The following is a 13,864-nucleotide window of genomic DNA, read 5'->3' as shown; positions in this document are numbered from 1 at the left end:
CCCGTTCCATGATCTCGCCATCACGGTTGACACCTCCATTGTGTCCTCCTCCCAGAGCGCTAAGAACCTTGGCGTGATCCTGGACAACACCCTGTCGTTCTCAACTAACATCAAGGCGGTGGCCCGTTCCTGTAGGTTCATGCTCTACAACATCCGCAGAGTACGACCCTGCCTCACACAGGAAGCGGCGCAGGTCCTAATCCAAGCACTTGTCATCTCCCGTCTGGATTACTGCAACTCGCTGTTGGCTGGGCTCCCTGCCTGTGCCATCAAACCCCTACAACTCATCCAGAACGCCGCAGCCCGTCTGGTGTTCAACCTTCCCAAGTTCTCTCACGTCACCCCGCTCCTCCGCTCTCTCCACTGGCTTCCAGTTGAAGCTCGCATCCGCTACAAGACCATGGTGCTTGCCTACGGAGCTGTGAGGGGAACGGCACCTCAGTACCTTCAGGCTCTGATCAGGCCCTACACCCAAACAAGGGCACTGCGTTCATCCACCTCTGGCCTGCTCGCCTCCCTACCACTGAGGAAGTACAGTTCCCGCTCAGCCCAGTCAAAACTGTTCGCTGCTCTGGCACCCCAATGGTGGAACAAACTCCCTCACGACGCCAGGACAGCGGAGTCAATCACCACCTTCCGGAGACACCTGAAACCCCACCTCTTCAAGGAATACCTAGGATAAAGCAATCCTTCTGCCCCCCCCCCCTTAAAAGATTTAGATGCACTATTGTAAAGTGGCTGTTCCACTGGATGTCATTAGGTGAATGCACCAATTTGTAAGTCGCTCTGGATAAGAGCGTCTGCTAAATGACTTAAATGTAAATGTAAATGTAATGTAAATGATCAGGTTAAGCTGATCCTAGATCTGTGTCTAAAGGGCAATTTCCTGCAGAGCCAGGTGACTAACGGGCATAGTAAGCATGGGCGTCGTCTGTGTTGCTCTCGGTGCGGAAGCTGGACAGGCCGTAGTCAGTGATCTTCAGCACAAAGCGGTTATCCACCACGCAGTTGGACGACTTCAGGTTGCCGTGGGAGACGATGACACTGTTGTGGAGGAAAGCCATGCCCTGGTAAGGAGAAGAGGAGGGAGGTAGGGATAGAGGGTAAAATGTAGAAAGAGAAGAGAAAGGGATAGTCAAAAGGAGAGATTAGATATAAATGAGTTATTTATATTCAGCTTTAGTCTAAAAATGTTTGGCAAAGCATATGGACGTTCACTTGAATGATGCAAATGTGTTATCTGAAGTCAATTGAAGCTGACATATGGAAAGATAAGCAGGAGAGTGTGTAGAGCAGTGGTTACCTTGACAATGTCATTGATTAAAGAGTATCTGAACATCCAATCCAGTGTGATGCTCTCGTTTTCCATGATGTCCTGAAGGATGAAACACACACCCATGCGTACACACACACACACACACACACACACACACACACACACACACACACACACACACACACACACACACACACACACACACACACACACACACACACACACACACACACACACACACACACACACACCATTTAGACAAGGAAAATGTTTCCTAAAGACTTGTAATGGGTCAGTGCACTATCTTATAGTGGAGATGTGGTGAAGGGTGGCTACCTGTAGGCTACCCCGAGGACAGTACTCTGTGATGATGCAGATGTTGGGGGGGTCGATGCAGGCTCCGATGAAGCGGGTCAGGTGCTCATTCTGAATATCACGCATCTGGAGAGGGAAGGAAAGGAAAGGAGGACACCATGTGTTTTACACATTTAGGGACAGCGCTATTCTCTGATGCACATATGCTTTCTGGAGAATACACACGTCACACTACAACCTCATGAGGACTCACATGTTTCAGTTCAAACAGCACGTTTCTGGTGAGCTCAATGCGTTTTCTGTTGATGTATTTGATGGCCACAATATTCGCCTGAAAGACAGAGAAAGCATTATGCATTCAATCCAGTTGACATTAAAAGGTTACTTTCTTTCATGCACACACGCACACACACACACACACGCACACCCTACTTACCTTGTAGTAGCCTGTCTTGGCAAATACCTGAAAGTTTCCATCTCCTGTTAATAGGGAGCCGTAGTTGGAGCCCCTCTGTAAATAAAGCGAAAGGTGGGATGGGATCAGTTTTGTGCAAGACTGTGTGTATTGTGAAATGTGTGTGTTGTTGCAAGCGTGCATGTGAGTGTGGACTCACCAGGGACAGAGTGAGCTTGCTGCCTGCACTTCGCAGCACTTTCTCCATGTTGCTCATCTGAATATCCTCCCAGGAGACTCTCCACAGCTGAGCCACCAGCTCATTTTCAAGCTTCAGCTTCCTGTGTGTGCGAAAGAGAGAGAGAGAGAGATGATAAGATTGCTCTTTTAGATATGTGAACAATACTATAAATGTAATAACATAAAACTCTTCCCATAGATTCTAGGCCCTGTGCATACTTGCTGATTGAGCGTGACCTGGCCTGTCTACACTCACCTGTATATGAAGACAGTAATGGTGAGGATGATGATAATGATGAAGAACACCACAATTGTTACCATCTGGTGGATTGTGATGGTTCCTGGAAAAAGAGACAGAGGAAACATTTTTATGGTCCCCTGGTTTCCTTCAATACAGCCACTGCATGACAGTGTAGAGTCAGTCATCGTAAGCCGTTTTGACTGGTTATGACTACTATAACTTCTGCTACGTCATGCAAACTAAGACATTTTATGGGGGGGCAGTGTATACAAAAGTGAGTGAGAGACAGACGGAGTCCACTGACGTGCGAGGCAGGCTGGGTTGTCGTTCTTGAAGCCACAGACGGGCACATCTAAAGGAGCAGCGCCCCCTGGCCACTGGATGTCCATCCCAGGCAAGGCCCGCAGCTTCTTCTGAGAGCCGTTGTACACCAACACAATCTGGCAAGGAACACAGTATAACTTACTATTACATGTCTAATGTTATAGACAAATAACATACCACACATTGATTGATTGAATGTATTAAATCATTTAAAGCAGTAGGCTGTTCCAGCCAGAGACAACATTACATAATTAAACATTTTAGAGGATAAAAACAGAATAAAACCAGAAGGCTTATTTCCATTTTGGTCCTCTTAGACAGTGAGATGGCAGGCTGGCAAGATTGACACATTATTCTCAATGCAATGCATTAGCATAGGGTGATAATGGGAGACGACTTTCAATGAGCCACTAATCAGCCCAGAGACTTGACACTCACCCCCTCACACTGGGTGAAAAACATCCACTCTCTCTCCCTTATCACACACACACATAAACACACACATAAACACACACACGCACGCACCCACACACACACACGTACTCGCACATCCACACATGTACAGTTGAAGTCAGAAGTTTACATACACCTTAGCCAAATACATTTAAACTCAGTTTTTTACAATTCCTGACATTTAATCCGAGTAAAAATTCCCTGTCTTAGGTCAGTTAAGATCTCCACTTTATTTTAAGAATGTGAAATGTCAGAATAATAGTAGAGAAATATTTATTTCAGCTTTTATTTCTTTCCTCACAATCCCAGTGGGTCAGAAGTTTACATACACTCAATTAGTATTTGGTAGTATTGCCTTTAAATTGTTTAACTTGGGTCAAACATTTTGGGTAGCCTTCCACAAGCTTCCCACAATAAGTTGGGTGAATTTTGGCCCATTCGTCCTGACAGAGCTGGTGTAACTGAGTTAGGTTTGTAGGCCTCCTTGCTCGCACACGCTTTTTCAGTTCTGCCCACAAATTTACTATTGAGGATTGAGGTCAGGTCTTTGTGATGGCCACTCCAATACCTTGACTTTGTTGTCCTTAAGCCATTTTGCCAAAACTTTGGAAGTATGCTTGGGGTCATTGTCCATTTGGAAGACCCATTTGCGACCAAGCTTTAACTTCCTGACTGATGTCTTGAGATGTTGCTTCAATATATCCACATAATTTTCCTACCTCATGATGCCATCTATTTTGTGAAGTGCACCAGACCCTCCTGCAGCAAAGCACCCCCACAACATGATGCTGCCACCCCCGTGCTTCACGGTTGGGATGGTGTTCTTCGGCTTGCAAGCATCCCCCTTTTTCCACTAAACATAACGATGGTCATTATGACCAAACAGTTCTATTTTTGTTTCATCAGACCAGAGGACATTTCTCCTAAAAGTATGATCTTTGTCCCCATGTGCAGTTGCAAACCGTAGTCTGGCTTTTTATGGCAGTTTTGGAGCAGTGGCTTCTTCCTTGCTGAGCGGCCTTTCAGATCTTGTCGATATAGGACTCGTTTTACTGTGGATATAGATACTTTGTACCTGTGTCCTCCAGCATCTTCACAAGGTCCTTTGAAGTTTTTCTGGGATTGATTTGCACTTTTCTGCACCAAAGTACATTCATCTCTAGGAGACAGAATGCGTCTCCTTCCTGAGCAGTATGACGGCTGCGTGGTCCCATGGTGTTTATACTTGCGATCTATTGTTTGTACAGATGAACGTGGTACCTTCAGGAGTTTGGAAATTGCTCCCAAGGATGAACCAGACTTGTGGAGGTCTACAATTTTTTTTCTGAGGTCTTGGTTGATTTCTTTTGATTTTCCCATGATCTCAAGCAAAGAAGCACTGAGTTTGAAGGTAGGCCTTGAAATACATCCACAGGTACACCTGCAATTGACTATCAGAAGCTTCTAAAGCCATGACATCATTTTCTGGAATTTTCCAAGCTGTTTAAAGGCACAGTCAACTTAGTGCATGTAAACTTCTGACCCACTGGAATTGTGATACAGTGAATTATAAGTGAAATAATCTGTCTGAAAACAATTGTTGGAAAAATTACTTGTGTCATGCACAAAGTAGATGTCCTAACCGACTTGCCAAAACTAGTTTGTTAACAAGAAATTTGTGGAGTGGTTGAAAAACAAGTTTTAATGAATCCAACCTAAGTTTATGTAAACTTCCGACTTCAACTGTACATGTACATACTCTAGATCTCGCTGGATCAGTTGGTCATTAACCTCAGTGGCTTGCCACCAATTAATATTTATCATTCTGTCATTACATAAGAGAAACACATTGGCACCCATCTCCAAAACACACAGAGACTGTGTACACAGGCAGGCAGCTTCATGAGCACTGGCAGAATGAAAGAGATGAGGAGCCTTAGTTTACGAGAGAGAGAGCGGGAGAGCGCGCGAGAGAGAAAGAGTGAGAGAGAGAGTGAGAGTGAGAGTAAGTGAGTGAGTGAGAGAGATGTGTGTGTGTTCAGTACCTGGAAAATACTGGTGTTGGTGTCAGTCATGTCCCAGAGAGCGAAGTCTGTCTCTCTGTCCCCATTCTCATCTATCTGCACCAGGCCTGTTACACCTGTTGAGAGGATCAGAAGGAGAGAAGAGCCAAATGGAGGTAGAGGAGTCAGACAATATTTAAAGGGACCAAATGAATGTTATCTTACACTAATATCCAGTTCAGGGATGAAAATAATCATCAAAGCACTCAGCGGGTAACAGTAATTATTACAAATTATTACTGTCGTTACGAAACAAGAGCAGATTTACATTTGAGGTTGTCCCTATTAGCAGACACCGGAAAAAAATCTCAACCATATAACACCCATAACAACATCTCAAACGTAAAAAATAAACAGCCATAACTATCAAAACAAACATTGGTCATGACAACAATTTCACTTAAAATGATGGTGTTGGAGATACACAGATGCAAACACAAACAGTATAAGTTGGTACACCCTAGGTCCACCCAAAAGTATTCATCCATAATCACAGTAATAAAGCTGGGCTATCTTGCTAATAAATCTAGTAGATGGCCATCTTGTATAACATTACTTTAATTTCCGGCTAAGACAACAGCCCAGGGTTGGTTTGGAGGTGCAGATAATAGCCTGAGAGCCATTCCATATTGAGTGTGAATGGAAAGAGGTGTCTATAGGGAGAAATTACATGACAGGCGATGCCATTACCGGCATGGAAATGTCCAATCCAAATGGGGTTATCCTAGTAATAAAGAAATATACAGGCGTCATCCCTCTAATCAGAGGAGAGAGGGCCTGAGAGATCTGCTATGATATGGGACGGATTTTCGGCTAGAGGGACATGCAGAAGATAGGGTAGCATGCACGCGTGCACAAACGCACATACTCAACAACACACACTTTCCAACAGACGTTATTGCCCTACTCACACACACAGGCGGGCAGTGGTTAGAGAATGATTAACCTTGTGGTTGGTCTGGGAAAATGACATTTGGCCAGCGTCTGCATGGGGGGCTGCATGGTGTTTGGTTGTCTGGGACAGGTTAAGGTGTGGAAGTAAGGGGAGTGGAGTCATGATTTAGTACCTATTTAATAGAACATTATACACTTAACATTGACCAATGAGTCATGTGGGTGATGTCATCACGACTTCCAGGAATTGGGAGTAGCACTTCTTTGGGGGATGGTCCCTGGCTGGTCTGTCTGTGTTAAGGCAAACTAGGTATGGGAAGTATATAAAATAATGGAGAAACATTTACAGTAAAAAATGTAGCCTTTAAATGAAATCAAATTGTATTTGTCACATGCGCCGAATACAACAGGTGTAGTAGACCTTACAGTAAAACGTTTACTTACAAGCACTGATGCAGCGATGCAGTTTTAAGTAAATACCCAAAAAAAATTGATTAAGAAAAAAGAGATAAGAAAAACAAATAATTAAAGAGTTATTCATTAAAGTGAATAACAATAGCGTGGCTATATACAGGGGGTACCGGTACAGAGTGTAACGCTCGTCGTGGGTGGAAGAAGAGGAGGACCAATGCGCAGCGTGGTAAGTGTCCATATTGTTTTAATAAGAAAACTGAACACTGAACAAAAACAATAAAACGACAAACGAACAGTCCTGTACGGTGAAGCAAAAACACAGAACAGAAAATAATCACCCACAACACACAATGACAAACAGGCTACCTAAATATGGCTCCCAATCAGAGACAACGACTGACACCTGCCTCTGATTGAGAACCATATTAGGCCCAACACATAGAAATCTACCAACAGAACAAAACATAGAAAAACAACATAGAATGCCCACCCCAACTCACGCACTGACCAAACTAAAATAAAGACCTAAAAAAGGAACTAAGGTCAGAACGTGACACAGAGTCAATGTGTCAATGTGCGGGGGGACCGGTGTCGAGGTAATTGAGATAATTATGTACATGCAGGTAGGGTTGTTAAAGTGGCTATGCATAGTCTGGGTAGCTATTTGATTAGCTGTTCAGGAGTCTTATGGCTTGGGGGAAAAAGCTGTTTAGAAGCCTCTTGAACCTAGACTTGGCGCTTGCGGTTGCCAAGCAGTTGCCATACCAGGCAATGATGCAACCCGTCAGGATGCTCTCGATGGTGCAGCTGTAAAATCTTTTGAGGATCTGAGGACCCATGCCAAATATTTTCTCCTGAGGGGGAATAGGTTTGTTTGTGCCCTCTTCACGACTGTCTTGGTGCGCTTGACCCCATGTTAGTTTGTTGTTGATGTGGACGCCAAGGAACTTGAAGCTCTCAACCTGCTCCACTACAGCCCCGTCAATGAGAATGGGGGTGTGCTCGGTCCTCTTTTTCCTGTGGTCCACAATCATCTCCTTTGTCTTGATCATGTTGAGGGAGAGGTTGTTGTCCTTGCACCACATGTTCAGGTTTCTGACCTCCTCCCTTTAGGCTGTCTCATCGTTGTCAGTGATCAGGGGTGCATGTTTTGTCATCAGCAAACTTAATGATGGTGTTGCAGTTGTGCCTTGCCATGCAGCCACGAGTGAACAGGGAGTACAGGAGGGGACTGAGCATGCACCCCTGAGGGGCCCCCGTGTTTAGGATCAGTGTGGCGGATGTGTTGTTACCTACCCTTACCACCGGGGGCGGCCCGTCAGGAAGTCTAGGACCCAGTTGCAGAGGGAGCTGTTTAGTCCCAGGGTCCTTTAACCATCCCTCTGTCCGTCCATGTATCCATCCCTCCACCCATCAATTTTTCTTAGCCTCAAAAACCTTTTACTGCTGTCTTACTCTTTATTAATAACTCTTTTATAATTCTTAGACCTTGAATGGAAATGGTGGGGGGAGGGCTAAATTTAGTGGGCTGCAGTGATGGAGGCTCAGTCCACCAGAGCTGTATTAGTCTGGTAGTGCTGACAGACTTTAATTGTGCTGCAAAAAACAGAGCCGGGAGGAAGGGGGGCGGGGGGGGGGCATTTGCACAATGTGCTAGCAATCAGAGCAGGCATTCAGAGTGGGTGGAGAAAGGTGGCACATTGTAAGCTACGGTACAGCGCAGTAGCTTGACAGCTAGTGTGTTAGTTTGGTAAATTATAACTACCTGTATGCTTTCTTAAAAAGTTCAAATGGACTGTAGTGATGTAAAGTCATGAGTGATGCGTATTGGAAGTACAGTATATCACATGAAGGCTGTATTGCCAAAACATGCGGTTTTCAATAATGAAGAAGCAAGTTCTATACATCTTCCACTGTCCTCCTAGAGTGTCTGAGTCTCTCTCACCCATCCAGGCCCATTAGTTAATGGAACAGAAGCCAGAGAGAAAAGCAGCTGTAACCTGATCCTTCCAACTTGACATCCTCCCTCTCTCTATGTATAAGGTCTATACTGGCTGCCTATCTTTATGTACTGTATATAAAGTATCTTGGTACATTATGTAAATTCATATATCAACAACAACAGTAAAACATCCTGTTTGTCTCATCTTATTCCCCTCACTGTTCAAATTCTTGTAATTACCTAAACTAAAACGGGAATCAGTTTCCCCTCTGCGCCTTTCCAAGTATGTTTGATTTGCACAGCAGTGTGACCCTGATGGAGGAAGTTAACATCTGATTGAAAAAACATTGCACGACCCGTTCCGTACTGACGGCTAACCTGGGGGAGATGTCACCAGGCACATGCTCCTGGGCTGCCTATTCCTAAATCAGGTGTCAACTCCCTCCATCCAAGACTGCACAACGCACATCGTTTTAGTCTGGTCCTCTTTTTGTTGGGGTATAACAAGAAGATCTCGCAGTCAAACAAAAGATTCCAGAAACATATTGACAAGGTAGAAATAAAGGTAGAGTGTCTGAAAGAAAATGTCCATGAAAAAGCCAGAGGTGAGTCCATATTAGTGGCATGTTGTGGTTTTTAGGCTTCTGGTCGATAAATGCACAAGGAAACTGTCAAGGCATTTGAAAAGGGCACACAGAGGGGGGACTAGCAACACAATGCAGGTTGTCGCAGTGCGCCCCTAGACATTAATGAAACATACAATCAAACACTTCTCTAATTCAGGGCATAACTGGAGAGTACTTTGACTTTAAATCTGGAGAAAGCACTTATGAATAACAACAACCGTTAACAAAGTGCACAGTGGAAGTGTCACTGCACCATTTGATATTCCACCAAGTCACAGTGTAGTTTATGGATATGTATGGTGCCGACCAGGTGATTACAATCCCTAGCTGCTGTGAAGCCATGAGAGCAGCTGCTGATAGAGCTCCATTAGAGCCACATAAACAGCCTCTGTTCTTATCTAAAGAGTGAACACATGGGAATAGGTGATATATTGTGGATTTATTATCACTGCTGCTAAACGTGGGAGCACTCCTGTCACATATAGTATATGCAAATATTGACCTTATTGTACACTCACTGTAGTGTGATATGATATTGCAGCTCTACATCAGCTAGAACAGGAAGGTTAACTTGCAGGCTGTTTTCTGTTCACTCTACTTAGTTGTCTGATGTCTGAAAACACAGGCTTGGAATTTTGGCCTTGCATTGGAGAAGAATGTGATTACTTTTGTCGAAAAATTAATCGGTTAATTATAATTATTTTTTGGAATGCTTTTAATGCCTCCCCACAAGCACCTCTCCTTGAAATAATTGCATTTACTGTGAGAAATAACTATGGCATTATTCTACCCAGGCAGACGTGAAATATTTTGCCAGTCTGCAAACCACCTGCAGCTTATGTCCCTGGATCAAAGTGTGTTCTGCATACACACAGTTTAAGTCGGAAGTTTACATACAATTAGGTTGGAGTCATTAAAACTCGTTTTTCAACCACTCCACAAATGTCTTGTTAACCTGTCTGACTCTGGCGTTCCGCCAGCGGAACTCCTCCCACATTCCACTGAAAAGGCAGAGCGCGAAATTCTAAATATATTTTTTAGAAATATTTAACTTTCACGCATTAACAAGTCCAATACTGCAAATGAAAGGTACACATCTTGTGAATCCAGCCAACATGTCCGATTTTTAAAATGTTTTACAGCGAAAACAGCACGTATATTTATGTTAGCTCACCACCAAATACAAAAAAGGACAGACATTTTTCACAGCACAGGTAGCATGCACAAAGCCAACCTAACTAGCCAAGAACCAACCAAACTAACCAACAAACAACTTCATCAGATGGCAGTCTTATAACATGTTATTCAATAAATCTATGTTTTGTTCGAAGAATTAGCATATTTCAGGTATAAATCATAGTTTACATTGCAGCTACAATCAGAAATTGCACCGAAAGCAGCCATAATAATTACAGACACCAACGTCAAATACCTAAATACTCATCATAAAACATTTCTGAAAAATATATGGTGTACAGCAAATGAAAGACAGGCATCTTGTGATTCCAGCTAATATTTCCGATTTCTTAAGTGTTTTACAGCGAAAACACAATATAGCGTTATATTAGCTTACCACAATAGCCAGAAACACAAGCCATTCCCCAGTAGTAAAAGTTAGCGATCGTGACAAACCAGCAAAAGATACATAATTTTTGACTAACCTTGATAAGCTTCATCAGATGACAGTCCTATAACATCAGGTTATACATACACTTATGTTTTGTTCGAAAATGTGCATATTTAGAGCTGAAATCAGTGGTTATACATTGTGCTAACGTAGCATATTTTTCTCACAACGTCCGGATATTTTTCTGACACTTTTTCTGACACACATATTCTGACCAAATGACTATTCATAAACATAACTAAAAAATACATGTTGTATAGGAAATGATAGATACACTAGTTCTTAATGTAATCGCCGTGTTAGAATTCTAAAAATAACTTCATTACGACATCCAGCTTAGGTATAGCGAGAGAGTACCCAAAAGCTGGGCGCAAACGACTAGCACAACATGTTCGACAGATATATGAAATAGCATCATAAAATGGGTCCTACTTTTGCTGATCTTTCATCAGAATGTTGTACAAGGGGTCCTTTGTCGGGAACAATCGTTGTTTGGATTTAGAACAGCCTTTTTCCCTCTCGATTTAGCAAGCACACTTGCCAAGTGGCGTGAATCTCTCCATGTATACAAACGGAAGAGAACGGAACACGGCAAAACTCCCGAAAAAATTTCAATAATCTGATTAAACTATATTGAAAAAACATACTTTACGATGATATTGTCACATGTATCAAATAAAATCAAAGCCGGAGATATTAGTAGTCCATAACGGCAGCTTATGAGAAGGCAAATCCAGGTCCCTCCTCGCGCTCTCCAGAAAACAGGAAACTGGTGACATGTCATGCCAAGAGCTATAATTCGAGTCCAGATGAAGTTACACACTCAATTTCTTCTCTCACTGCTTGTCGACATCTAGTGGAAGACGTATGAAGTGCATCTAAACTAATAAATAACAAGGACTTTAATAGGCAGCTCCTAGAAGAGTGCATCGATTTCAGATTTTCCACTTCCTGTCAGGAAGTTTGCTGCAAAAGGAGTACTGTTTTACTCACAGATATAATTCAAACGGTTTTAGAAACTAGAGAGTGTTTTCTATCCAATAGTAATAATACTATGCATACTGTACGAGCAAGAATTGAGTACGAGGCCGTTTAAATTGGGCACGATTTCCCCCCAAAGTGAAAACAGCGCCCTCTGTCCTCAACAGGTTTTAACAAACTATAGTTTTGGCAAGTCGGTTAGAACATTTACTTTATGCATGACACAAGTAATTTTTCCAACAACTGTTTACAAACAGATTATTTCACTTATAATTCACTGTATCACAACTCCAGTAGGTCATAAGTTTACATACACTAAGTTGACTGTGCCTTTAAACAGCTTGGAAAATTCCAGAAAACGATGTCATGGCTTTAGAAGCTTTTGATAGGCTAATTGACATCATTTCAGTCAATTGGAGGTGTACCTGTGGATGTATTTCAAGGACGACCTTCAAACTCAGTGCCTCTTTGCTTGACATCATGGGAAAATCAAAAGAAATCCGCCAAGACCTCAACAAGTCTGGTTCATCCTTGGGAGCAATTTCCAAATGCCTGAAGGTACCACGTTCATCTGTACAAACAACAGATCGCAAGTATAAACACCATGGGACCACACAGCCGTCATACCGCTCAGGAAGGAGACGCATTCTGTCTCCTAGAGATGAACGTACTTTGGTGCGAAAAGTGCAAATCAATCCCAGAAAAACAGCAAAGGACCTTGTGAAGATGCTGGAGGACACAGGTACAAAAGTATCTACATCCACAGTAAAACGAGTCCTATATCGACAAGACCTGAAAGGCCGCTCAGAGTGGTCATCACAAAGACCTGACCTCAATCCTCAATAGTAAATTTGTGGGCAGAACTGAAAAAGCGTGTGCGAGCAAGGAGGCCTACAAACCTGACTCAGTTACACCAGCTCTGTCAAAATTCACCCAACTTATTGTGGGAAGCTTGTGGAAGGCTACCCAAAATGTTTGACCCTGTCACGCCCTGACTTAAGAGAGCCTTTTATTCTCTAATTTGGTTAGGTCGGGGTGTGACTAGGGTGGGTACTCTAGTTTTTGTATTTCTATGTTGGCCTGGTATGGTTCCCAATCAGAGGCAGCTGTCTATCGTTGTCTCTGATTGGGGATCATATTTAGGCAGCCTTTTCCCACTGGGTTTTTGTGGGATCTTGTTTATGTATTGTTGCTTGTGAGCACTGCATAGCTTCACGTTCATTTTGTTCTGTATTGTTTTGGTGAGTTTAATTTATTAAACATGTGGAACTCTACACACGCTGAGCCTTGGTCCATTTATTCTACAGACGATCGTGACAGAAGATCCCACCACCCCAGGCACAAGCAGCGTGCCCAGGAGGAGCAGGTATCCTGGGCTTGGGAGGAGATCTAGGAGTTAAGGACATCTTGGACTTTGGAGGAAGTAATTGCAGGAGACAAAAGCCTGCCATGGAAGCAGGCGGAAGCAGCGAAGGAGGGACAGCAACGACACCGGGGTTCGCGGCCACGACGTAGGCCCAAGAAGCAGCCTCAAAAACATTTTTTTTGTGTGTGTGTGTGGGGGGGGGGGGCACACGGGGTGGTCACACGTGGTGGTCGGCGGAGCCGAGGTGTGAACCAGAGCCAGTCCACACGTGGTGGTCGGCGGAGCCGAGGGTTGAACCAGAGCCAGTCTGGGAGAGGAAGGTGAACTTGGAGGGAAGTGAAGGGAGTGAATCAGAGACAGTCAGTGAATTGATGGGGAAATTGGAGGAGAGAGTTATGAGAGAGCTCTTGTGTTGGTGCATGAGGCACGACATTCGCCCTAAGGAGCGTGTCCTCAGTTTAATGCCACCTGAGTCAGCTCTCCGTACTCGTCCTGAAGAGCGTGCTAGCCGTCTGGTGAAGACTGTACCGGCTCCACGCACCAGGTCTCTAGTACGCCTCCCCAGCCCTGCACGTCCTGTGCCAGCACCCCGCACTTGCCGTGCGAAGGTTGTCATCTGTCCAGGACACGTTGTGCCAGCTCTACACTCCAGACCTCCAGTGCGCCTCCACTGCCACAGTCACTGGAGGTTCTGGACCGCGGACCGTCGCTGGAGGTTCTGGACCGCGG

General features: G+C 44.0%; 1 protein-coding gene across 1 annotated transcript in view; it reads right to left on the bottom strand.

Moving 5' to 3' along the window:
* Window positions 1-13,864, bottom strand: part of LOC129857638 (atrial natriuretic peptide receptor 1-like) — a 67,039-nt gene that overhangs the window by 16,359 nt on the left and 36,816 nt on the right. Inside the window, exons 6-14 of the mRNA XM_055926088.1 lie at window positions 5,268-5,362; window positions 2,771-2,906; window positions 2,482-2,566; window positions 2,206-2,326; window positions 2,028-2,102; window positions 1,845-1,922; window positions 1,613-1,717; window positions 1,304-1,375; window positions 908-1,067 (exon numbers count right to left, since the gene is read on the bottom strand). Coding sequence (XP_055782063.1) covers window positions 908-1,067; window positions 1,304-1,375; window positions 1,613-1,717; window positions 1,845-1,922; window positions 2,028-2,102; window positions 2,206-2,326; window positions 2,482-2,566; window positions 2,771-2,906; window positions 5,268-5,362 — 927 coding nt within the window. The remainder of the gene's footprint in view (window positions 1-907; window positions 1,068-1,303; window positions 1,376-1,612; window positions 1,718-1,844; window positions 1,923-2,027; window positions 2,103-2,205; window positions 2,327-2,481; window positions 2,567-2,770; window positions 2,907-5,267; window positions 5,363-13,864) is intronic.

This window comes from Salvelinus fontinalis, chromosome 6 (genome assembly GCF_029448725.1).
Source record: "Salvelinus fontinalis isolate EN_2023a chromosome 6, ASM2944872v1, whole genome shotgun sequence".
Lineage (NCBI taxonomy): Eukaryota > Metazoa > Chordata > Actinopteri > Salmoniformes > Salmonidae > Salvelinus > Salvelinus fontinalis.
The sequence above is the reverse complement of the archived record's forward strand: the minus strand, read 5'-3'. Positions and strand labels throughout refer to the sequence as shown.